We start from the raw sequence: 25933 nt of genomic DNA, 5'->3' as shown, positions 1-25933 counted from the left end.
TGCAACAGTGATTTCAGGACTAGATTGCTTAGTGCCCCTTACCCATTTAGCCCATCCCCCCTCCCACAACCCTCCAGTAACCCTCTGTTCTCTATATTTAAGAGTCTCTTATGTTTTGTTCCCTCCCTGTTTTTATATTATTTTTGCTTCCCTTCCCTTATGTTCATCTGTTTTGTATCTTAAAGCCCTCATATGCGTGAAATCATATGATATTTGTCGTTATCTGACTAATTTTGGTTAGCGTAATACCTTCTAGTTCCATTCATGTAGTTGCGAATGGCGAGATTGGATTCTTTTTGATTGCCAAGTAATACTCCATTGTATATACATACTGCATCTTATTTATCCATTCATCCATTGATGGACATTTGGGCTCTTTCCATACTTTGGCTATTGTTGATAGTACTGCTATAAACATTGGGGTGCATGTGCCCCTTCGAAACAGCATACCTGTATCCCTTGGATAAATACCTAATGGTGCAATTGGTGGGTAATAGGGTAGTTCTATTTTTAATTTTTTGAGGAACCTCCATACTGTTTTCCAGAGTGGCTACACCAGCTTGCATTCCCACCAACAGTGTAAAAGAGATCCTCTTTTTCTGCATCCTCGCCAACATCTGTTGTCGCTAGAGTTGTTAGGCATTCTGACAGGTGTGAGGTGGTATCTCATTGTGGTTTTGATTTGTATTTCCCTGATTATGAGTGATGTTGAGCATTTTTATGTGACTTCAGACCTCTTCTAATGACATGCAGTGTGAGGCAGTCTTGGCTCAACTGGCTTTGAGTAGAGCAAGTTTAGGAAAGGAAGAAAACAGTTTTAATAATAAATGTGAGTCAGTTACTGCTTCTGTCATACTTTGGTTAAGCCTGAAAGTCAGCTTTTCTAGGTTGTTTTGAATTATGTGGAGTACCGAGAGCAATGTCATGACTCTAATGTGTACAGTGATTTATGTTGTCATATTTATGTAGATATATATGTACAGTTGACGTAACGTTATATAAGTTGTGTTGTTGTATTTAAACGTTTTACCTGCCTCAAAGTAATTGTATTTCTCTGTGGTCCTGGGGTTAAGGTAAATTGTGTGGCATTGTCACCATGTGATTTCAGTGACATCACGATGCTTTGATACTTAACTGTGTAAGAATTTTCTGGTATGTTTACAAGAATGCAGATTCTTGGACTCCCACAAAGATTAAGATTTGGTGGGATCTGTGGGTGGGTACAAGGATATGATTTTTCTTTTTTTTTAAGTTTATTTATTTATTTTGAGAGATGGGCAGGGTTAGTGGGGCAGAGAGAGAGGGGAAGAGAGAATACCAAGCAGGCTCGGTGCTGTCAGCACAGAGCCTGATGCGAGGCTCAAACTCATGAACTGTGAGATCATGACCTGAGCTGAAACCAAGAGTTGGATGCTTAACCGACTGAGTCCCTCAGACACCCCAGGAGTGTGATTTTTTTTCATGAGCATCCCTTTCTCCCACCGTATCTTCAAGTTCGTTTGCCTTCAGTTTGCTGGAATAATAGATAATCCTTATCCAATTGGTATGTTTGCTTAAGCAGCTTTGTCTTATTTGTGCTTGTGGGAACATCTGATGAAAAAGATAAATTTTGTGATCTAGTTAAATTTATTGACAACCTAAAAGAGTATGGAAGGATCATGCTAATTGTTCATTTGGTAGTTCATTGACAGTGTAGAAAGAAGTGAATAGATACATATTATTTGGAAAATCATTGCCTGAAGAAAGGATATTGTTAAAAGAAACACCCTATTAGTAATGCTCAACTAGTGGTATTGCCATGATGGATGGGACAGTTCTTCATTGAGCTAGACTCTTTTTGACTGCCCCAGCCCTAGACACTAAATGTCTGCACCACTGTCCCCAGCCCCCATCCTGTGACAACAACACGTTATGTGTTTCCAAACGCTTCTCTGAGGAGTGGTGCTTACCCTTGTAAAGAATCAGTGTGAGCCAACCTGAAGTATTCATGTCTCCAGTCCCTGGAGAGCTCCCCTTTCTCTCTGCTGTCCTGACCTGTGGCCCCTTCTAGGAACAGGTGCTGTTTCAGTGCTTTGAGTAGACAAACAGACATGGGTATTCACAATATTCTCTCTGCCCGGAATTCACATTCCCCATTTCCCATGTTTTAGTCTTTTCCCATGCTAAGCAATCAGCTCTGAAGCTTCTTACCATGTTTATTCTTTGAGTTTTCTTTTTATCTGTGACTCTCATGTAATGTTTAACATTTTAGAGAATTTATAGTTGAGTGAGACTGTAAGTTCTTTGAGGTCAAGGTTGATGGCTTCCATTTATCAAATGCTTAAAGAGTGCTTATTTACACATTTTTCAAGATGAAAACAGAGCCTTAGGGAGGCTAAATCATGTGCTTGGGGTTATCCCATTAGTAAATTGGCAAACCTAGAGTTGAACCCAGGTTTCTCTGACTCTACAATTTTTAATCTCCTCTTTATATGCCTCAGGTGCTAAGTAAGTTTTGTTTAAATGAATCAATAAATGAGTTTTTTAGCTTTAAGATGAATTGGGGTATCCCCGATGAAAGCCAGTGTTATCTTTGTGCCCTCCTAACCCTCACACATTGGTAAGGAGAATAGCAAAACAGGCTGCCCTTTCATAGAGTTTTGCACATACTGAATTGTAAGCATGCCTGGAACACATTTGGTTCTGATTTAAAACAAGTTGGCTTGCCCCAGTGCCATGTTATTACAAACACAAAAGAAATATAAACTTCATTCCATTAAATAACCATCTACATACACTCTTAAAGAGTTTCATGGTTTTGGGTTGGGCCAAAGCTAGATATTAAGGAAATGGTTATTAATGTTACGTATTTTATTCAAACTACTCTAATTCTTTAACCCTCTCTCCACTCCCTCACCCCCAACATACTAACCAATCTTTTCCTTCCTCAAAATGTTTACAGGAGGTTAAGACAGGTACAGGTTGGATTATAAGCTGCTGACTCCTGCTGTTTGGAAATACTCTTTGTAGCCTGTCATACTGTGTTCTCTATTGAACCTTTTTCAGTCGTCTTTGGGTAATAGCTAAGTAAGTTATTATCCCCTGTAGTAGCATTGTATAATGGAAATATAATGTGAATTACAAATGTAACTTAAAATTTTATAACCACATGAAAAAGAAAAAGTTGAGATTAATTTTAATAATAGTTTTCTCTAACCTCGTATGTAAAAATGGTATCATTTCAATATATAAGGCAAACATTAGTGAGATTTTTACTTTTTTTCTGTACTAAGTCTTTGAAATCCAATGTGTTTTTTTACTTTTACAGCACATCTGGATTCAGATTACCTATATCTGAAGTGCTCAATAGCCACAAGTGGCATGTGGCTATTGTTTTGGATGGTGCAGCTCTCTGGGAAGACCAGCATAAGCCTACTGTGGTGTATTAAGTTTTCATAATTCCATTAAACTGTATAAAGGCCATGAACATGCTTTAGCTTTTGATAAAGCTAGAAGAGTGTTGATTTAGAAAAACCCTAATATGTAAATACTCAAAGTTGTCAAATAGTGTTTATGACCCAGGCCAGACTAAATGGTGCTTCAGGAATTTCTTATGTAAGAAGAAATAGAGCCTAAAAGGAAAACATTTGACATTACCAAAGTTTCTGTTAATCAGTTGGACTGAGATTATGTTGACATATGTTAGGGTCATCAGTCCACAAGGAAGTCTTCATTGTCAGGTCAATAAATTTGAAGTCTGAGTAAACTCTTAGCCAGAGTTGCTTGAAGAGTTCAAATTAAAAGTTGCTTGAAGCAATGAATAATGTAATTTAGATTTTCTCAGATTTTTGTGAATATTTGTTTTCCTGCACTTGATAGCAGTAGATGCTTTCTGAAACTAAAAGCCTATAGACTAGAGAGTGTTGGCCTTTGCTTGAGGCTGCTGCTGTATCCTAAGTGTGGCAGGGCCACCACTGTCTTAGATTTTCCCCAGCACTGGAATGAAGGCAGAGCTTTACTGCCCTCAGATTCAACATGTGAAAAAATCCTGTGCAGTCTGCATTGTGAGAAGTGTACTTCTACAGAGGAGTTAATTGTTGGGGTTAATAGATGTAAACCTTAAAGAGGCAACAGCAGTCCCATTGTTAGAATAGATTAGGACTGCCCCCCAACCTCCAACATTGTCTTTGTCATTCCTGTTAGACTGGTTGAATATTTGGTGGTAAATGAAATTTTTAAAAAAAGGTCTCACAGGATGTATTGGATTATTGGTGTAGTTCCAATAATGGCTCATGCTCTTGGCCCAAATAATTATAGACGATCCCCTCTCTTTGCTCTCGTAGTCTTAGCTATTGAGCCATTTTAGAATGTGGTAAATTAATAAGGTGTTGTCTGTTTTATTTCATGTTTCATTTGATGTGACATTCCAGTAAAAGTGGCCTTCTTTTAAGCAGTCTATAATTAGAAATGTATACATAGATTTTTCTCTTTTTGGTTCATGCATTTCAGAGAGTATCTCTTTCTTGAGGCTAGAACTATAGTTGGATGTGAATCACAGATGTTTTCCAGGTATTGGATTGTTTAGGGTTTTCAGCTGTGAAGTTTCTTAATGTGGCATAAGTTGTTAAAAGTCTTCCACTGAGAATTTCACAGAATCAGTATTTCAATCTAGAAAGTGGTAGGTTAATTAAGGCCTATGATAGTCTATCTTTGGTATGATTTCATTGTCCATTATTCATCTCTGGAATTGCTTTAGTCATTCCATCCCTTAGGTAGCTTATATCCACATTTGACCTTCAGACTTTTGCCAGATTGTTTATACCTTGTGGGCTGAAAATGATGCTGTGACAAACCAGTGCAACCTTGGTTCACTCACAAACAGGAAGAAGGATCTCAAATATTTTACTTGATTTATTTGCATAATTAAAAAGTTCAAGCTATTAAAATTTTTTTGTTTATTTATTTTTGAGAGACAGACACAGAGTGTGAGCAGGGGAGGGTGGAGGGGGAGACACAGAATCTGAAGTAGTCTAGGCTCTGAGCTGTCAGCACAGAGCCTGATGTGGGGCTTGAACCCACAAACTGTGGGATTATGACCTGAGCCAAAGTCAGACGCTCAATCAACTGAGCCAGCCAGGTGCCCCAAGAAGTTCAAGCTGTTTAAAGGCATTCTGAAAAATACAGAGGTGAAAGTGATAAATGACCTAGTAATTCCACCACTCAAATAATGATTTTTAATATTTTGATGTTTATCGTTGTCTTTTTTCCCCTAGCATGTACATTCTATGCATATGCATGCAGTTTTGATATAGAATTGAGGTAATTTTGTACATCCTGTCTTATAGTCTCCTTAAAAATAATTTATTGCATTTTTAAAGGTGGGGATTTTTGTGTAAGTTTTTATGTTAATTCCAGTTAGTTAAAATACGGTGTTATATTAGTTTCAGTTGTATAATATAGGGATACAACAGTTCCATACATCACCCGGTGCTCGTTACAAGTGCATTCCTTAATACTCATCACGTATTTCCCCCATCCCCCTACTCACCTCCCCTCTGGTAGCCATCAGTTTTGTCTCTATAGGTAAGAGTCTTTCTTTGTCTTTCTCTTTTTCCCCCTTTGCCTTTTTTTTTTTTTGTTTCTTAAATTCCACATATGAGTGAAATCATATGGTATTTGTCTTTCTCTGACTTATTTTGCTTAGCATAATATACTTTAGCTCTATCTGTATCATTGCAAATGGCAAGATTTCATTCTTTTAGATGACTGAGTAATATTCCATTGTATCTGTATATACACTGCATCTGATTTACCCATTCTTGAATTGATGGACACTTGGGCCGCTTCCATAACTTCGCTTTTGTAAATAATGCTGCTATATAATACATCAGGGTGCATGTATCCCTTTGAACTACTGTTTTTGTATTCTTTGGGTAAATACCCAGTATTTTGACTGCTAGATTCCACAAGAGTCCTATTTTTAACTTTTTGAGGAACCTCCATCCTATTTTCTGCAGTGGCTGCACCAGTTTACATTTCCACCAACAATGCAGAAGGGTTCCCCTTTCCTCACATCCTTACCAATGCCTCTTGTTTCTTGTGTTGTTGATTTTAGCCCTTCTGACAGGTATAAGGTGATATCTCATTGTAGTTTTGATTTTCATTTCCCTGATGGCAAGTGATGATGAACATCTTTTCATGTGTCTTTTGGCCATCTGGATGTTTTCTTTGGAGAGATGTATGTTCATATGTGCTGCCCATTTTTTAATTGGATTATTTGTTCCTTGGGTGTTGAGTTTTGTACGTTCTTTATATATTTTGGATACTAACCCTTTATCAGATATGTTGTTTGCAAATTATGTCTTCCATTTCATAGGTTGCCTTTTAGTTTTGCTGATTGTTTCCTTCACTATGCAGAAGCTTTTTATTTTGATGTAGTCCCAATAATTTAGTTTTGCTTTAATTTCCTTTGCCTCAGGGGACCTATCTAGAAACAAGTTGCTATAGCTGATGTCAAATAAGTTACTGACTGTGCTCTCTTCTAGGATTTTTATGGTTTTGGGTCTTATATTTAGGTATTTAATCCATTTTGAATTTATTTTTGGGTATGGTGTAAGAAAGTGGTCCAGTTTCATTCTTTTGTATGTAACTGACCAGTTTCCCCAAAATAGTTTGTTGAGGAGACAGTCTCTTTCCTTTGGATATTCTTTCCTGTTTTGATGAAGATTAATTAATAACAACTATTAATATAGTTGTTAGCTTATTTCTGGGTTTTCTATTTTGTTCTATTGATCTATATGTCTATTTTTGTGTTAGTACTGTACTATTTTGATTACTACAGCTTTGTAATACAACTTGAAGTCTGGAATTGTAATGCCTCCAGCTTTGCTTTGCTTTGCTTTGCTTTGCTTTGCTTTGCTTTATCAAGCTTTGGCTATTCAGGGTCTTTTGCCTTTCCATACAGATTTTAGGATTGTTTGCCCTAGTTCTGTGAAAAATGCTGTTGATATTTTGACAGAGATTTCATTAAATGTGTGGATTGCTTTGGGTAGTATAGACATTTAACAATATTTGTTTTTCCAATGCACGAGCACGGAATGGCTTTCCATTCCTTTGTGTCATCTTCAGTTTCTTTCATCGATGTTTTCTAGTTTTCAGAGTACTGTTCTTCCACCTCTTTGGTTAGGTTTATCTGTAGGTATCTTATTTTTGGTGCAATTGTAAATGGGATTTGTAATTTCTCTTCTTCATTTTTAGTGCATACAAATGCAATAGATATCTGTACATTGATTTCGTATCTTGTGACTATTCAATTTGTTTACTTCTAGCAGTTTTTTGGTGGAGTCTTTCAGGTTTTCTATATATAGTATCATGTCATCTGCAAATAGTGAAAGTTTTACTTTTTCCCTACTGATTTGGATGACTTTTATTTTCTTTTTGTTGTCTGATTTCTGTGGCTAGGATTTCCAGTAGTATCTTGAATAAAAGTGGTGAGAGTGGACATCCTTCTTTTGTCAGTATTTCCTCATTAAGGATGATGTTAGCTGTAGGTTTTTCATAGATGGTCTTTATTATGTTGAGGTATAATCCCTCTAAACCTACTTTGTTGGGGGCTTTTATCATGAATGGATGTTGTACTTTGTCAAATGCTTTTTCTGCATCTATTGAAATGATCATATTCTTATCCTTTCTTTGATTGATATTATGTATCACATTGATTTGTAAATATTGAACCACCTTTGCAACCTGGGAATAAATCCCACTTGATCATGGTGAATGAATTTTTTTTTTAAGTTTTATTTATTTACTTTGAGAGAGTGAGCAAACATACAAGGAAGGGCAGAGAGAGGGGGAGAGAGCCAAGCAGGCTCCACGCTGTCAGCACAAAGCTTGACACAGGGCTTGATCTAATGAACCATGAGATCATGACCTGAACTGAAATCAAGAGTCAGACGCTCAACTGAGTGAGCCACCCCAGTGCCCCAGGGTGAATGAATTTTTTAATGCATGCTAGATCCAGCTTGGTAGAATTTTGTTAAGGATTTTTGCATATATGGTGATCAGAGATATTGGGCAATAATTCTTTTGTGGTGTCTTTATCTGGTTTTGGTGTCAGTAATACTAGCCTTATAGAATGAATTTGGAAGTTTTTCTTCCTTTTCTATTTTTTGGGACAGTTTGAGAAGAATGTTGACTCTTCTTTAAATGTTTTGTAGAATTTGCCTGTGAAGCCATCTGGTCCTGGACTTTTGTTTATTAGGAGTTTTTTAAATTACTGATTCAATTTCTTTGCTGGTTATGGGTCTGTTTAAATTTTTCTCTTTCTTCCTGTTTCAGTTTTGGTAGGTTATAAGTTTTTAGGAATTTATGCATTTCTTCCAGGTTGTCCAATTTGTTGGCATAATATTCCCTTATTGTTATTTGTATTTCTGTAGTGTTTGTTGTTACTTCTTCTCTGTCATTTATGATTTTATTTATTTGGGCCCTTTCTCTTTTGTTTTTGAGAAGTTTGGCTAGCAGTTTATCAATTTTATTGATTTTTCCAATGAATCAGTTCCTCATTTCATTGATCTATTGTGTTTTTAGTTTGTATATCATTTATTTCTGCTCTAATCTTGATTATTTCCTTTCTTCTGTTGATTTTAGGTTTTGTTTGTTCTTTTTCTAGCTCTTTTACATGTAAGGTTAGATTGTTTGAAATTTTTCTTGCATCTTGATGTAAACCTGTATTGCTATAAACTTCCCTCTTAGAATGACTTTTGCTACATCCCAAAGATTTTGAACCATTGTGGTTCATGTTCATTTGTTTCCATGTACTTTATTTGTTTTTTTATTTACTGGTTGACTCGTTCATTGTTTAGTAGCATGTTATTTTATCTCCATGTATTTGTGGTCTTTCCAGATTTTTCTTGTAGTTGACTTCTAGTATCATAGCCTTGTGGTCAGAAAAAAATGCATGATGTGACTTCGATCTTTTTTTAATTTGTTGAGGCTGGTTTTGTGGCTGGCCTACGATCTATTCTGGAGAATGTCCATATGCACTCAAAAAGAATGTGTATTCTGCTATTTTAGAATGGAAATTTCTGAGTTTATCTGTTAAATCATTCTGGTCCAGTGTGTCGTTCAAATCCATTGTTTCCTTGTTTATTTTCTCTTTAGATGATCTATTGTTGTAAATGAGGTGTTAAAGTCCTCTATGTTTGTTACTATTTTATATGTTTTGGGTGCATTAATATTTACATTTGTTATGTGTTCTTGTTGGATTGCCCCATTTATTACTATATGGTGCCCTTCTTTTTCTATTATTCTAGTCTTTGTTTTAAAGTCTAGCTTGATGTGAATATTGTGAGTTTGGGTTTCTTTTGACCTCTATTTGTATGATAAATGTTTCTCTATCCCCTCACTTTCAATCTGAAGGTGTTAGGTCTAAAATAAGTATCTTGTAGGCAGCATATAGATGGATCTTGTTTTTTTTTTTTTTTTAACCAATTCTGTCACCCTATGTCTTTTGATTGGAGCATTTAGTCCATTTAATTATTTATTTATTATTATTTAGTCCATTTAATTATTGGTAAGTATTTATTGCTATTGTATTATTTCTTTTGTGATTGTTTCTAAAGATTTTCTTGGTTTCTTTCTTGTCTTTCTCTTTCCTGGTTTGCTGGTTTTCATTAGTAAGATATATGGATTTCTTTTTCTTTATTTCTTACATATATATTAGTGATTTTTGATTTATGGTTACCATTAAGTTTGCATATAACATCTGCAGATAGCAGTATATATGAAATTGATGGTCATTTAAATTTGAATCCATTCTTTACTCTTCTCCTCCCTACATTTAGGTATATATTGTCATATTTTTCTTTCTTTTATTTTGTGAGTACCTTAACTGACTTTTTATAGAAATACTCATTTTTAGGGGCACCTGGGTGGCTCAGTCAGTTAAGCATCCAACTTCGGCTCAGCTCATGATCTCATAGTTCGTGAGTTCAAGCCCCATGTTGGGCTCTGTGCTGACATCTCAGAGCCTGGAGCCTGCTTCAGATTCTGTCCCTCTTTCTCTGTCCCTCCCCCACTCATGCTCTGTCTCTCAAAAATGAATAAACATTAAATTTTTTTTAAATAAAAAAAAAGGAATACTCATTTTTACTGCTTTTTTGTTTGTTACCTTCATACTTTCACTTTTGGTCTTTCCTTTTTTCTCGCAGAGTTCTCTTTGGTATTTCTTACAGGGCTGGCTTAGTGGTCACAAATTCCTTTATTTTTTGTTTGTCTGGTAAACTCTTTATCTCTTCCTCTGTTCTGAATGATAGCCTTGCTGGATAGAGTATTCTTGGCTGCAGATTGTTCTAGTTCAGCACTTTGAATATATTATGCCACTCCCTTCTGCCTTGGAAAGGTTCTGCAGAAAAAGCCACTGATAGCTTTATTGGTTTTCCCTTGTAAGTTACTATCTTCTTTTGTCTTGCTGCTTTAAAATTATTTTTTTCTTGGGGGGCACCTGGGTGGCTCAGTCAGTTGAGCTTCCAACTCTTGATTTTGGCTTGGGTCATGATCCCAGGGTTGTGGAATTAAGCCCTGTGTCAGGCTCTGCTCTGGGTTTGGAGCTTGCTTAAGATTCTCTCTCTCTTTCCCTCTGCCTCTCTCTTCCATTTGAGCATTCTTTCTCTAAAATTAAAAAAAAAATTTTTCTTTATCACTATATTTTGCCTTTTTAATTATAATATGTCTTGGTGTGGATCTGTTTTTGTTGATTTTGTTGGGTGTTCTCTGTGCTTCCTGGATCTGGATATGTTTCCTTCCTCAGATTAGGGTGGTTTTCACCTATTATTTCTTCAAATAAATTTTCTTCCCTGTTTTCACTCTATTCTTCCTCAAGGACTCCTGTAATATGAATGTTACTACTTTTGATGGAATCATTGTGTTCCCTATGTCTACTCTAATTTTGCATAATTCTTTTTTCTCTCTTTAGTTTATCTGGATAACTTTCCATTACTCTGTCTTCTAGGTCATTGGATTTTTTCCTCTACTTCTTCCAGACTGCTGTTTATTTTATCACGAGTGTATCTGATTTCGTTTATTGTGCTGTGTTAGTCCTTATCTTTGTGTTAAGTGTTTCACTCATTTCTTCTACTCTTTTCTCAAGTCCAGTGAGTATCTTTGTAATCATTACTTTAAATTCTTTATCACGCATATTACTTATATCTATTTCACTTAGATCTCTGGCCGTGGCCTTGTTCTATTCTTTTATTTGGGACAAATTCATCTTTCTCTCATTTTGTCTAAGTCTCTGGGCCTGCTTCTCTGTGTTAGAAAATTCAGCCATGTATCCTACTCTTGAAGGTAATAACCTTATGACAGAGAGGTCCTGTAGTGCCCTGTAGTGTTGTATCTCCTGTTCCCAAGGGCCTCGTGCTTCAAGGAATATCTCTAATGTGTGCTGCATGTGCTCTTTGATGTGGCCTCTTCTCTACCTTGTGTTGTGGAGTTTTTTCTGACAGTCTTCAGGTTGATTCGTGGGGGATTTAGCATGATTTAAAAGTTACCTAGTTGAATTTTTGGAACAAGGTAAGCATAGGGACCTCCTGCTCTGCTACCATCTTTGTCCCATCTCTCCTAAACGTGGGAATTTTCAACTGCAAAAAACCCTGACAAAAAAACCCTCCAGTATTTAAGAAGAACATTGAAGAAAACTGTCCTCAAATTACCAGCCACTGTTTTGAGAAAAAAAATTATTTTCGACTGTTTCCCTTTTCTTAACAGGCCTACATGTGTTTTTTGTTTGTTTGTTTTGTTTTGTCTTTAGAGCAGGTGAGTTTGATTTGTTAATTGTGGACTCTGAAAGCAGGTAGGGAGTTTTAGGAAAGATGAGGCCTGAAATTCCTCATTCTTAATGTGATATACAACATTCAGAAGACACTATTCATTACTGATGTTTAAACTTGGAGTGTTTTGGTTGACTAGGGTATTTGAATGACTTTGAGAATTAAAGAAACTTTAAAAATAAGCTTAATGTCTATTTCTTCAATCAATTCTCAGAACTTTTTATGCCACTCTAGAGTGTTAGATATGAATCATGCATGTAAAGTTTTCTGGGAGTATTTAGCAACTGCATCTTCTACATCTTTTTGTGATTCCTCTTTCAGTGAAGTTGGCCCAATTGTCATGGAAGTTTTCTGAAAACTGTGTTATATAGAATAAAGTATCTGGCAAAGCTCTTTAAGCATATTGATTAAGTTGATATAATAAGTGAATGTTTTGAAATTTTAGTGAAGTATTTTTGTGGGAGAATGAGGCTACCTACATGGTTACATTTATCTTTCAGGTGACCTTAACATACAACAGCCTTCTTAGTTGCAAATATGCTACAGTTGGTTTGTGTTAAGAAAAAGGGAGGAATGCCTTGAATCTTTATACATTTGAAGTATTATTTCTCATTTATTTTATAATTTGAACTTTTTTTTTGGCTCAGTTTCCACAGGGTTAAGGGAAAAACCCATTGCCTATCACGGGAGTGTTTAAAGATACTCCATACTGTTTTTAGTCCTTGTGTTTTTAGATTTGACTCCAGAAAGCATCAGATGTTATAATGGAAAAGCATTTCAGAGTGAAAAGGATATTTAAATAAGTTTCCATATGCCCTACAAAGAATTTAAAATCGAGCTTACCCCCTCCCCACCCTTTAATTCAGTAATTAACTAGACTTGCCCTGTAGTTTGGGGGAGTATAATAGTTTACACCTGTTTCAACTTTTGCTATTTTTATTGGCTATGGCTTTTGCCATCCCATATTTCTTGTGAAGCAAAAATATCAAATAAAATATGGCAAAACATTGGAGAAATTATAATAAACATAAAAATGAATTGTTCAGCTTAAAATGTGAAATGCTTTACCTGCACGATCTATGAAGCTATGTTTCAGTAGTATTGAAGTAATTTATTCCTGGAATTCTATGTCATGAAAATAAAGACAACTGCTTTCATTGGCAAGTATAGTCCAGGGATTTTACAATCAAATGATTACATTTTGGAACATCAGGCAGAAGTCTGTTATAAAGACATTAGGAAAAGCCTGCTAAGTCATTATGTGTGTATTCCTGTTACTATGGAATATAAAAGGTAGGAGTGTATCAGTGTGTAAGAGTGTGAGGACTCAGTAGAACTGTTATACCACAGAATAGAATTAGACTTCAAAGATCAAGGAATGCTGTGACATCAAGTATGTCTTGGCTCATTTCACAGGCAACATTTGCCCCTCCAACCATAATGAAAGACAACCATTGAGTCAAGATATTATCATATCTCATGTTTTTCTTACAATCCAGTTCTTAGATGGTCTTCCTAGAAGCACCCTTCACTCTTCAGGCCTGGCAGTAGCTGCCCAGCTGTAGTGTTGGATTTAAGAGTAAAATGAGTAGCTTTTTAGTACATTGTCCCAAATGAGAACAGCTAAGTTAAATTTCTAATAAGTTTAGTTTGGATAGAGTTGTGATTGTGAAAAGATATTTGGGAAAGTTGTCACTAAAATTAAATTTTGATTTTGGCTTTATCTCACTAGTGGGAGGCTGTGAAAATATAGGCCAAGATCGTAAGTTGAATGTCAGGGCCTTGCCAATGTTGATTCACCAGCACAGGACTTAAATATTTATGGAATGAAAGAGTGAACTTCTTTTTGTTCTTTTCTGCATCTCTAAAATGAACATATTAACCATGGCAGCTTTGCTTGCATGGGGTCAGTAAAAGTCCTTCAGGAGACCCAGCAACCCGGAAATGAGATAAGGAATAGTCACTGTAACGTGCCAATGACTGGGACTAACCATGGTTTATACCTAAGACAGTGATCTCATTAAGTATCCAACCAGAGTCTTTTTATTAGGGTAATTGTGGGCTTCAGGAATGGACATTACTCTAGATTTAGGGGAAAATCTGTCTCAGATTTGGAGTTTTTTATACATAAACACTTGGAATGAAAAAGGCCAAAGAATTTTGGTATGAGTATTTTTGGTGCTAATGAGTATCCCTGCCTCCTCTTCCCCTGGAAATCGTAAGGTGGTTAAATGTGCAGGTTTCTGTTAAATTTTAGATATTTTTCTGGAACATAGTTATAATTTGAGCCTAAGGAAATCCCACCGCCTCCATTTTTTTATTCATCCAGGGATTGAAAGGCCATTCTATGAACTCTATTTAGCTGGACTTCAAATGAAGGGGGATTTAAAGGTTGTGACATAATGAGTTTATCATGAGCAAAATAAATGCCCTAAAGGAAATGTCTGTAATGAACTATAATTGTAATATGAAATTTAAAGTGATGAATTATAAGTTGTGAAGGAGTTCCCTGTGGGTGAATCTTTCTTGCTTGATAGGCTTTTGGAAATATCTTTGATTCTAAAGTTTCTTTTCAAAGAAGAGTTTCCTTGGTGTCACTAGAATTTTCTCACATCTTTGTGCCCTGCTGTGCAATTTTCATTGCCAAGCAATTTTGTTATCGAGTAGGGCCCCTTCAATTTTTTTTTTTTTTTTTGCTTTAGAGATAAAGGCAGCCTAAGAGATGGCTGAGTTGAAGTTCCCCCAAGGCACTTGTTATTAGGTTTGTGTCATTAGGTTTGGGCACTGTCATTTTTATCTTGCCTAGGTTGTCCCTTTAGCTACAGTCAGCCACATTTTCCAGTTTATTTGGAAAGTATGAGCTTTGCTTTTTTGGTTCAAATTTGCTTTTTGTATTTTTAAAAGTTTTATTAATATTGACATATTTCCAGATTAGAGAGTAGAAATCATAATTTGTAGAGTTAACTACCAAGAATGTATTTGTGAAAATGTGTGCTTGAAATGCTCACATGTCTTTGCTCAGTTCATGCTGTAGAAAGTATGGTACTTGTGCAGAAAGTAAAAATAGTATTGGCATTATGTATTAGGTTTGTTTTGTTTGTGTGTGTGTGTGTGTTTGTTTTTTTGCTTCTGTAACAAATTATCACAAGTATAATGGTTTATAACGTAAATTTATTATCTTACAGTTCCAGAGGTCCAAAGTCTCAAATGGGTTTCATTGGGATATACCAAGGTGTTGGCAGGGCCATGCTCCTCCTGGAGGCTCCAGGGGAGAATCCATTTCCTTGCCTTTCCCAGCTTCTAGAGGCCACCTATGTTCCTTAGCTTGTGGCCCCTTTCTTTATCTTCAAAGCCAGCAGTATAGCATCTCTAATGCCTTTCTCCTCTGACCTCTCCTTTCTTTGTTACATGTTCTGCCCTCCCTTTGCTTCTGTTGTCACATTGCCTTCTTGAATTCTGACCTTCCTGCTTCCCTCTTACAATGAACCCCATATGATGACATGCGGCCCACCTGGGTAATTGAGGATTATCTCCCTGTCTCAAGATAATTTAATGTAATTTGATCACACCTGCAAAATCCCTTTGGCCACTTAAAGTAACATATTCAGAGGTTCCAGGCATTAGGACATGACTATCTTTGAGAGGCTATTGTTTAGCCTACCATTAGAATACAGTTTTAAATTTTTTATTTCTTTTTAGCTCTTGTTGTCATACATTTATTCAGAATGTCTTTGGAAATCACAGAAACATGTACTCTGAATTGTTTTTTGGATGCAAACATGTGGATAAAAATACACATTTTGCAAGACTGTAGAAGGTGTCTTTAACTGTGAGATTAAAATTGGTGAAAAAATTTATATTTTAGTACTTGCTATTTTTTTTTTGAGGGAATTTATTTGAGTTTTGAGTCTTCCACTTAACAGAATCACCTGCCACATTTCTTGGGTCATTAATAATTTTTTAAATTGAAGTATAGTTGACACACAAGAGTCTTCAATAATTTTATAAGTGTCCTGGACACACATACATGCATGTATATGCATGTACATGCAGTGCCCCTTGATAGTGTTGACCAGTAAGTGTTTGGGGTACCATGGTCTTCCAGGTTTCATTGCCTAAGAGTTCTTGCTCCAGCTTGTTTCCTTATCTTGGCCAGTGGCTTCTCCAGTTAACCACTATTCCACCCTGCACCTGAATTTGAGACCCGTTTGGTGTTTGCCTTCTGAAAGATGCAATTTGAGGCTATTGTGAGCAAGGCGCTTTTGTCTCTTTGGTCCCTCTTTCCTTTTAGTCAAATTGCCTACTCCTCTCTACAGATTTAAAAAAAGGTTCACATCGGGTGCCTGGGTGGCTCAGTCAGTTAAGCATCTGACTCTTGATTTTGGCTCGGGTCATGATCTCACGATTTGTGAGATTGAGCCCCACATCCAGCTCTGCACTGACAGCACAGAACCTGCTTGGAATTCTCTCTCTCTTCTCTCTTCTCTCTCTGCCCCTCCCCTGTTTACACACACATTCTCTCTCTTAAAATAAATAAACTTTAAAAAAAAAGGTTCACAGAGTTGTAAGACTTTCGAATGTAGAAAACCGGGTTTCTCATGTATTTATAGGCTACCATTTACATATAAAAACAATTTGTTCAAATGTAATGACCTTTTAATTAATCTCCCATGAAGTTTTATTGTTGTCTGTGACCTTCGCTATTACTATTTAATCCTCATGTTGTTTTGTCTTTATCTTATAAATGTGAATTAAAGTGTGAATTGAAGTAGTATGATGCCAGCTGAAACCCAAGTAGATTATATAGTCTCTGCAAAGCATAGAACAAAAAGGAAGTGCTTAGAGCACTATAGTTGGTTATATTGGTAGTTGCATTTCTTCATGTAGTTCCTTAACTATGAAAGGATGAGATTATAATCATCAATGTGTGAAAAGAGAGACCTGAATCTTTCAGACCAAAAAAAAAAAAAAAAAAGTGTGAAATTATCTAAAGATGTATAATTGATTGGATTAGTGTTTTGTTTTTTACCAGCTTTGCATCAGAAATGAAGTCTGTTCTGGCAGTCACTGAGCAAGAATGGCATCTTGCTTACTTTTGTATTCTCATACCTGATACTTGAGAGGTTTTTGAATACAGAGATTGAAAAAGAAACTATTTTAAATGTGTATGTTTTTATTTACAGCTGCTGCTGAAGGAAAAGGCAAAAGTGGGGAAGACTTTTTTCAGAAGGTAAGTTGCTTTGTACTCCTGCCTTGGTGATAATTAAGGAGAAATCAGCATGTTGCAGTGGCTATACTCAAAACTCCTAAAAACTCCCCTTCCATATGAAGGGGAATAGATTTTCATGAGACAGCTGGAGACGTTTAGGGGAAAGAAAGGGTGAGATGCTCTTTGGGACATAACCATTCTAACTTCTTGCTCCTCCTGAGCAAATCTAAGGACATTTTTGCTTGGAGGCAAAGAGGCAATGAAGGCTGCCGGGTGGGCTGTCCTGATTATATTCTTTCTCTGCTGCCCCCTATTTCTTTTTACCCCTATACATACCTGACCTGAGACATGGAGAGGAATCCCTCACAGCTTTCCTCATTTCCAGTAAGCATGACCACAGGTGGGATAATATAATCGACAAAAGATGCACCTTTAGACCTGCTTGCTCACTCTTGGTAACCATATTCAATCTGTCCCTGTCTTCTGAGAGTTCTGAGTTTCAGTGAAGCCGGTCTGGCTAGTCATATATAACAAAGGGAAATGAGAATGGACCTGACTGAAAAAGGAATAAGGGAAACTATGAATAGCAGTTGATTATTTCTAGTCAGCTCTGTTTTAAAATAAGTGCTTTATATAAGGGAAGATGTCTGTCCTTTCAAAGAAATTGACTCAAGTGCATGTTCTTCTTTCATTTATTTGGATTTATTATATTTGTGTCTTTGTTGTTGGGATTCAGAAAGCATGTATGTAGAAACAAATATACAGGTGTCCTGGAGTGAAATAAAGCAGCAAGTATAGATGAAGTTAAATAACGCTGGGGAGGGTCGTCAGCCTTTGGAAAAATCAACCTGTGTGTAACCAGATGTGGCCTTTTATGGCCTCTTTATTCTCTTGCCTCTGTGTGAGCTACATGTTTTGTTTGCTAACTTTTGCATTCTCTTCCAGGAATATGTAAGCAAATATTTTCAGAGCCGATGCTTGTGTTGGCATTTCTTCATTCTGAAAGTATTTATTTACTACTTGCTTTATTCCACACACAAAAGAGACTAAAACGAACAAGGCATAGTCTCTGCCTTAAAGAAATTAGTCTGGTGTCTGACAATATTCATATAAATAGCAGGAGAGTCTGGGGCTATAGAGGGTTAAACACTTGACTGGGGCTTTAGAAGATGAGAAAGGACTTCTTGGGTTCCTGAGATGAGGTAGGCTTGGGAAGGCATTCTAGGCAGAGAAACACAATGTAAGAAGGCTAACCAGGGGTGGAAGGATTCTTGTGGCATTCACACTTCAGACCTTTGGCTTGCACACAGGACATCTGAGGAATTCATAGTTCATGGTGAGATATAATATCCTATATGATGAAGTTCCTTATTTGAATGGGGGGGCCCTTTTCAAAAGGGAGTTAAATTTTTAAAATTTAAAAATGCTGTGCTGGCAGAAATAGTTTTCCAGCCCTTCTTTAGGCTCAGGCTGTTGAAGTTTCTGTACTATACCGGAAGCTCCTTACTTGGCATTATCTCTTAGTGATTAATATCCAACATATCAGTACCTGAGCATTTCAGAATGCCCTGCCCTGCCTTTTACCTAAGGCAGGCTTGCCGTGAGGAAGAACAAAGAAGACACATAGCAAAAATGACAGATCTGCCTTGGGTTGACTGAGAAGGTGCAGATAGATGTGATCTGTGGAAGGATTTTATTTCATTGTTCTTTAACTTGTGGATAGATGGAAAAAGCAGATTGTTCAGCTTTGTGTGACTGAGACATTTTAAAAGCTGAATCAAAACACGGTGTATGTGGTCATAAAGGACCTTCATTCTTAGAAGATTTGCTAATATTTATCACTCTTTGTGGAGCCATATATACATTCCAGCAGTTTAAACAGAAACACATGTTTGAATCCAGGAACATGTGTGCGTCCACCAAACCACGAATTGGAATCATAGATTCCATCCTTGGTCACAGGTTAATGAGGTCCTGAATAACTAAATGGGAGTAATTTACATCTCTTCATTTTCTTCTTTAGTTCAATAGCGTGTCTTCCTGATAAGTGTCCATACAGGATTTGGATAAACACCCTCGGGAAAAAAACCTGTAACTTAATAAAAGGCAAACACCCCAAATTCCAGAAGAGTACTTTTCAGTGTTTTGACCAGACAGAAGTAGACACTATGGTTCATCTACAGTAGAATGAAGTAATGGAGAAGTATGGAATTGTTCTCCAAGAACTTGCTTCTAGTTTCACACGTATTTCAGTTTCACATAATGGCATTTTGGAAGAATTTAAGAACAAGAAATAGGCCACATTGCTGGTCATTAGCATCTGTGGGAAATTAATTTTCTTTTCTCAGAGTAAGGCAGATATGAAGGCTCCATATGCTTATTATTAAAATATGTTTTGGTTTTCACTCTAGGTGTGTATCACAAACCCAAATTAAAACCTCTCTTGAGTTGATTTTAAAACTTGACCACGCTTATTATTTTATAACCTCTAAGTCTGGAAGGCTACCTTCCTATCTTTATTCTGGCTTTCCCTAGAGAGGAGATTGGAGGAGTATGAGACTTTTATATGTCACTTTGTTGTTGTTGTTGTTGTTGTTGTACCATTAAAATATATGTAAAATCATATACTAAATCTATTCTCATGAAAATATTTGAAATTAAAAATAAATTTAAAATATCATTAAGAAAAAAAAAACCTTTAAGAATAAGGATTGGCAGATTCCCTCAAAGGTTTTCAATTGTAGCTTAACGACTACTAAGATCATCACATACATTGTTTCAGATTTGGAGCTGTAGCAGTTTATACTTAAATTTCTCCTATAGAGTCACATTTATTGTTTCAGAGATTTACCTGGTTTTCTATATGCTCTTTTACTGCATGTGTTAGGAATATTTTATTTCCCCTGATGCTCTCTTAGAGCAAAAGACTAACCTGGTATTGCAGAGAAACCCAATAATTTAGTGGCTTAAAGAACAGAGTTATTTCCTTTACTTTCATGTGACATTGTAAGGAGCATATTCCTGCTTCATGGGTGGCTCTGTCCCATGCTGTCAGTTAAAGACTCACATTCCTTCTAAGAAGTAGCTCTGCTACTCCTTAGGGCATGGATCTCATCTTTGTGGTTGATCTGGGTGAGTGCCATGTTCAAATGTGAGCTGGGAGAAAGAGGAAGAGTATGAAGGGGGTGTGCCCCAGTCTTAAAGCCTGAATGTGGTGTATGTTACTTCTCATATTCCAAAGGAGAAAACTTAGTTATGTAGCCTTCCCTAAATGTAGCAATGGACAGGGGGGAGGAGGAGCATATGGAAGGAGGATTGATTTTGCAAGCACTATCTACCAGAAGACCAATAGTTATGACAAAACTATTTGTGTGTGGTCAAAGTGTAATGTCTTCCTGTGGTGTGCTTTGAAACCTTCTGTGTTAGTTTGTTAGGGCTGCTGTAACAGTGTACTGCAACCTGGGTGGCTTGAACAGCAGAAATTGGCTGTCTCACAGCTCAGGAGGTAGTAGTCAAAGATCAAGGTGTCAACAAAGTTGGTTCCTTCCAAAAACTGTGAGGGAGAATCTCTTCCATTCCTCTCCCTGAGCTTTTGGTTGGTTGCTTGGCATCTTTGGTGTTCCTTGGCTTGTAGATGTGTTAGCTCTATCTCTGCCTTTGTCTTCACAGACATCCTCCCTGTGTGTGTCTCTGTATCCAAATTTTCTCTTTTTATAAGGACAGTGGTCATATTGGATTAGGGCTCACCCCAGTGATCTCATCTTACTAATTATATCTGCAGTCACCCTGTTTCCAAATAAGGTCACATTCTGAGGTGCTGGGAATTAGGATTTCAACATAAGAAATTTTGTGGGGCACAATTCAACCTATAAACACTTCTTTTTTTTTTTTTTTTTAATTGGGTCATATTCTTTTTATTTTTTATTTATTTATTTTTTGAACTTTTATTTTTTATTTTTATATAAACACTTCTTAATGGAGGAAATCATTCTGTAGAAAAATTTACTATAATTAGAAAAAAATTGCTAAAACTGTAAATGTTATTTATCACATTTTCCTCTGTATATTTAACTGCCTAGTCGTTTGTACTAAATTTGTTTTTTTTCCTTATTACAAGTCATTTCTAAATTGTCTAGAACAAATCTATAATTAACACACAAGAAGGATTAAAAAAATGTAATCTGTCATCCCATCCTTGAAAGAGAACTACTGTTTATAAACCCTTAGCATTTTTTCTGTGTATATTAAAAATGCATATAAAGTGCTTTTCAAAAATATTCTCTGATTGGCTGATGGAATTATAAATCAGAATGTTTTCATTGGATACATTCCAAATGTTTTCCTATGTGAATACTTTGCAAGATCTCCAATAATTGTACTTTTTATTCTTTGGCTTCTAACTATACTTACAAAAGGGAGGGAATGGATACAACTTTATCAATATTCTCTCTAGTTCATTTTCCACCTCTCATGGCAACTTTAATTGAAACACATGGAAATGATTCTGCCAGGATTTTTACAGCTCTTTGGGCAGTTGTTCATGGCTTACTCACTGTCTGTCCTGTTTCCTTTTAATCAGTTCTTTTTTTTTTTTTTCCTTGTGAAATAACTATGGCCAGATCTGGGAGGGGAAAATGTGTTACAGTGTATTAGGTGGGGATGAGTGCTGCAAATGTGACTCATCAAAGCACCATGCTTTATTTAGGAATCCTGAGTCCCAATGGCTGAAGAAGACTAAATCCAGTCAGCATCATAATTGAAAGCCAACTTTTCCATTGCATCAGATTATATACGTTATTTCTCCCCAAAGTATACATCACACATTTTTAATGTAGGGATATTTTTATAGTCTTAAAATGTGTCAGTTTGGAAAAATGACCCATAAACTATGGCTTTTCATGAGAGCTAACAGTAAGACTAACATAAATAAGATACTATTTGGTGGCTTATGTAGTGTATTTTTAGTACCCTCAAACTCATCCTTTTAATTCAGACAGATTACTTTTGTCATTTGAGACTGGAAGGTAGGAACTGTTGTCTTTGGGGGAAAATTGTGGAAGGAGTATTTGTTTCCCTCTACTCTACCAAATGAGTGTTTCAGGTGATCTTAGATGAGGAATTCTTTAATCTTTTTACTGGGGCGGGGGCTAAGGCAGAAATTAAAGAATTGCTTCTACTTTTTCGACTGGTCATTATTTGTGTATGTTGAATAGATCATATTCCTCTGGTAATAGAAATAAGTTTGGGTTTAATTATTTAAAAATGAATTCAATTAACTCACACATGATATACTTTCTCTAACACTGAGAATTTATACTTAAACAATTTAAATCAAATTTAATTAATTAAAATGTTTGTTTATTTTGAGAGAGAGAGTGTGTGCATGTAGGAGCTGGGAGGGGCAGAGAGAGAGAGAGAGGGAGAGAGAGAGAGAGAGAGAGAGAGAGAGAGAGAGAGAGGGAGAGAGAATCTCAAGCAGGCTCTGTACTGTTAGTGCTGAGCTAGACACAGGGCTCCCATCCTATAAACCTTGAGATCATGACCTGAGCCAAAATCAAGAGTCAGACACTTAACTGACTGAGCCACCCAGGTGCCCTTGAAATTTGATTTAAGTAAAATTGGTATATTTTAAAATTCTAATCTTACAGGTAATGTTTTAATATGGCTCACAATTCAAATGTTATGAAAAGATGTGTATTCAGTGAAGAGTATTTGGTGTCATGTTTCTGAAGATATGTGGAGAGGGCTGTTACAGTGTTAGTTCTAATCTTATGCAAAGGTGATCATTAATGGATGTCATTACTAATGGGCAGTTAAGCCTTGAAGCTAATGTTCAGAGATTATGAGTGGCCCTAAGAGTGAGTTTCAGTGAGAGAATTTGTCATCATGGTTCTCTCCTATTACTGGCTAACTAAGGATAACTGACCATGTATAAGACTTAGAAAAACGGAACAACCCCTAAAAGCAGGTTGGTTATCTTTTTGAAAGTTGTCAAAGATAAAAATCAATCCTATTTTTATGCCTCATAATTTTCTCTCTCTTCTGTCTAGCAGATAAAGGTGAGTGAGAAAAGATTAAGAAAAGGACCATCTCAGTGACTTATTCATCATCCATTCTTCTGGTCTTCTCAAGTCTGCCTTGGTGTTTTATCTGGCATGAGAAGCTTAGCTGTTGGGCCCATATTTGTAGCATGCTGTATAATCACCTGTAGATTTCCATCATCATATTGTATTTTGGCTTTCATTTCTGGCTGCCATTTCATACAACTGCTTTATGAAAACCGTATTTTGTTTTTTATTCCTCTTTCTGCAACCATGGAATGGGGAATGTCATTAAGATTCCTGTAAAATGTATGTTGATGGTAGTCAATATGCCCTAATTACTACCACAGTTTTTTTTAAGTGAATAATAATCTTAAATCAGTAGCTGGTGAGAGTTTAGGTTTTTCCAGTAAAAATATTCTTCTTTCTTCTTGAAACCAAACTCAAAGCATTGGGTCATATGGAAAATCCAGTTGAATTCATGAACATAGGTTTGTTTAAGAAGGGTCACCAGGCAGGACTCTGGATTAAATAGTGACACTCAGCATACCTGGAGTAGAATTACAATTGAAAGGTCTAGTTAAATGATTTATTGGTCTTAGTTTAAAAAAAAGGCTTTTGTATTATTTTGTAAAATGTTCTCCTTGAACGGATTAAAGTCCTTAATTCCTATAATTGTCAGCATTTCTCTTAAAATATTGAGATACAAACTTCTTTATTTATGGTTGATACTAAGATTTCAGGACAATATTCACACTATACAGATAAGCCAGAATTACACTAAAAAATGGATATAAGCATATTTGTGTGGGTCAGAAGCAGTTTTTCAAGATAGTGGCATTACCTGTTTCTGAGGAAGGATTAAGTTTGATTAGTTCTCGTCACAGGAACCTTGCTTTTGCTGTGGTAGTCTGTATCTGTGTGTATATTTAATTATATCCTTTGGTTGTCATATGATTCAAATTGTTTTTATACCTAAGATAGCATAAGACAAATTCAGTCTTGTACATACATACAGCATCATTGGAGATGTGTCTGAAGATCAATCTAAAAGGATATTCATTGTGATAATATTTGTAATAACTAAAAATAACCCAAGTGCCTAATGTATGCTTGAAATATGCTAATATGCTATATACAAACTTTAAATTTCTAGATAGGCATTAAAAAATCTTGCTTTTTTTGGTAAATATTTAACAACTTGAGAAAATGATCATATAAATGCAAAAATCAGGACAAAAGGTATAGCTTGACTCAAATTTTCTTATATATATTTATGCCTTGAAAAATGATTGGGGCAGGAATTATGCCAAATGTTAACAGTGATTATCTTGGCTGTGAGATTATGGTTCTATGGTTTTATTCTTTCTCTCTACTTTCCTGCAGTGGACAGCTAATATTTTTAAAACCAAGATCAGCCACTACCAACTCATGGAGCAAAACAAATCATGATTGCTAAAAGTTTGAGGTTGCTCATGGATGCATGAATTGTTGTCAGTTTATAGCATATACAGTATTTTGGTGAAAGAAGTCTGAGAAGTCATCTGGTTCTGCTTCCCATCAAGTACTGAAGTTCCTTCTGTATCACAACAGTTGCACACTATATATATATTATATATATAATATATATATATCTGGCACATCATTTTTAATGAATGCTAACTTTTTAGAAAGGCTCTCCCCATTTGTTTTTGTTTTGCTATTTGGAGGTGTAAAATTTTTTGAAGATGGTTTTTTACAACATCTCTATGCCTTCTTTTCTTCCAACTAAAGATACTTAGTTTCTGATTTATCATATGACTTAATTTTCAGACCTCTCACCATTCTCTTCACTTTCAGGAGCAGGATCAGTGTTCCATCTTAAATCTGACAGTGATATCTGGGTACAACATTTTGGATATACCCTGTACCGTTATAGGGAGGTCATAATATCTGTGATATTGATAGGATCCTCAAGTAGCTAAAGATTATATAATCTTCAGGTGCTGTGCATTGGTACAGACATGAAGAATTGGCATTTATTGCTATTCTTCACCCAATTGAAGAAGAAAGGCTGACCCCAATTCACTGCTAGCTAATATTTATGCTAACATAAAATGAAGATACTTGATTTCGGACTGGCAGGTCACGGCCCACTTAGGTATTGCTTACTGCTCTGTCTCTCACTCTACTCTCTCGACCTAACATTCGGCTTGGAGATGATGTGGCCATTATGGTGGCCAGCATATGGAACTATGGAAAGCATCTCTCTGAAAGGTTTCATCTGGCTTCTGTGACTCACTAGTCAGAACTCCTGTATGATTTTCTTTCTTCACTATGGACTCCATAAGGTTGTTCTAGAGTAAAGGACTCAGTGGAAGGATTACAGTCCATAAAATTGATGGGGTCATTGTAGTGCCATTTAGTGTGACTCAAGTGAATGCCGTGATATTTAATAAAGAGCTTAAACTTTGTTGACCTAAAATGGGCTCACAGAAGAATTAGCACATTTTAAAGTTGGATGTGGTGATGGCATATTTTTTCTTCTAAACAGTGCTCTGAATAGTCTTGGATTGATTTTTTTTTCAAGGTCAGGCAGCTAGTTGGTGGCAGCTCACTTGAAGAGTGCTTTTCCAACTTTGTTTGACTGGTTTTTTTTTGACTCCTGTTAGTAAAACATAAATGATTTTCTTTAAATCAGCAGTTCTTATGCCCTCTTGGGTGGGCTATAAGCTTCTATAGTTGAGAGAAGTTCTGTCAAGCTACAAGTTTTGCTAGGTAGGGTTCTGAGTTAGGGTTGTTGTAGTGCATGAGAGGAGACAACTAAAAGGCTGGAGGCAAATTAATGCAGTAAAATAAATGGCATGGATTTTGTAGTCTTTTATACCTTGTGTAATCAG

The 25933-nt window shown here is 36.2% G+C and overlaps 1 protein-coding gene across 4 annotated transcripts in view; it reads left to right on the top strand.

Annotated features, from left to right (window-relative positions):
• Positions 1-25933, top strand: part of BICC1 (BicC family RNA binding protein 1) — a 285454-nt gene that overhangs the window by 85097 nt on the left and 174424 nt on the right. For all 4 annotated transcript variants that reach the window (XM_078434260.2, XM_078434259.2, XM_078434262.2 and 1 more), the window contains exon 2: positions 16988-17034. In XM_078434260.2, coding sequence (XP_078290386.2) covers positions 16988-17034 — 47 coding nt within the window. The remainder of the gene's footprint in view (positions 1-16987; positions 17035-25933) is intronic.

This window comes from Panthera onca, chromosome D2 (genome assembly GCF_046562875.1).
Source record: "Panthera onca isolate mPanOnc1 chromosome D2, mPanOnc1 haplotype 2, whole genome shotgun sequence".
In the NCBI taxonomy this organism is placed as follows: Eukaryota; Metazoa; Chordata; class Mammalia; order Carnivora; family Felidae; genus Panthera; species Panthera onca.
This window is presented reverse-complemented; position numbering and strand designations above follow the sequence as displayed.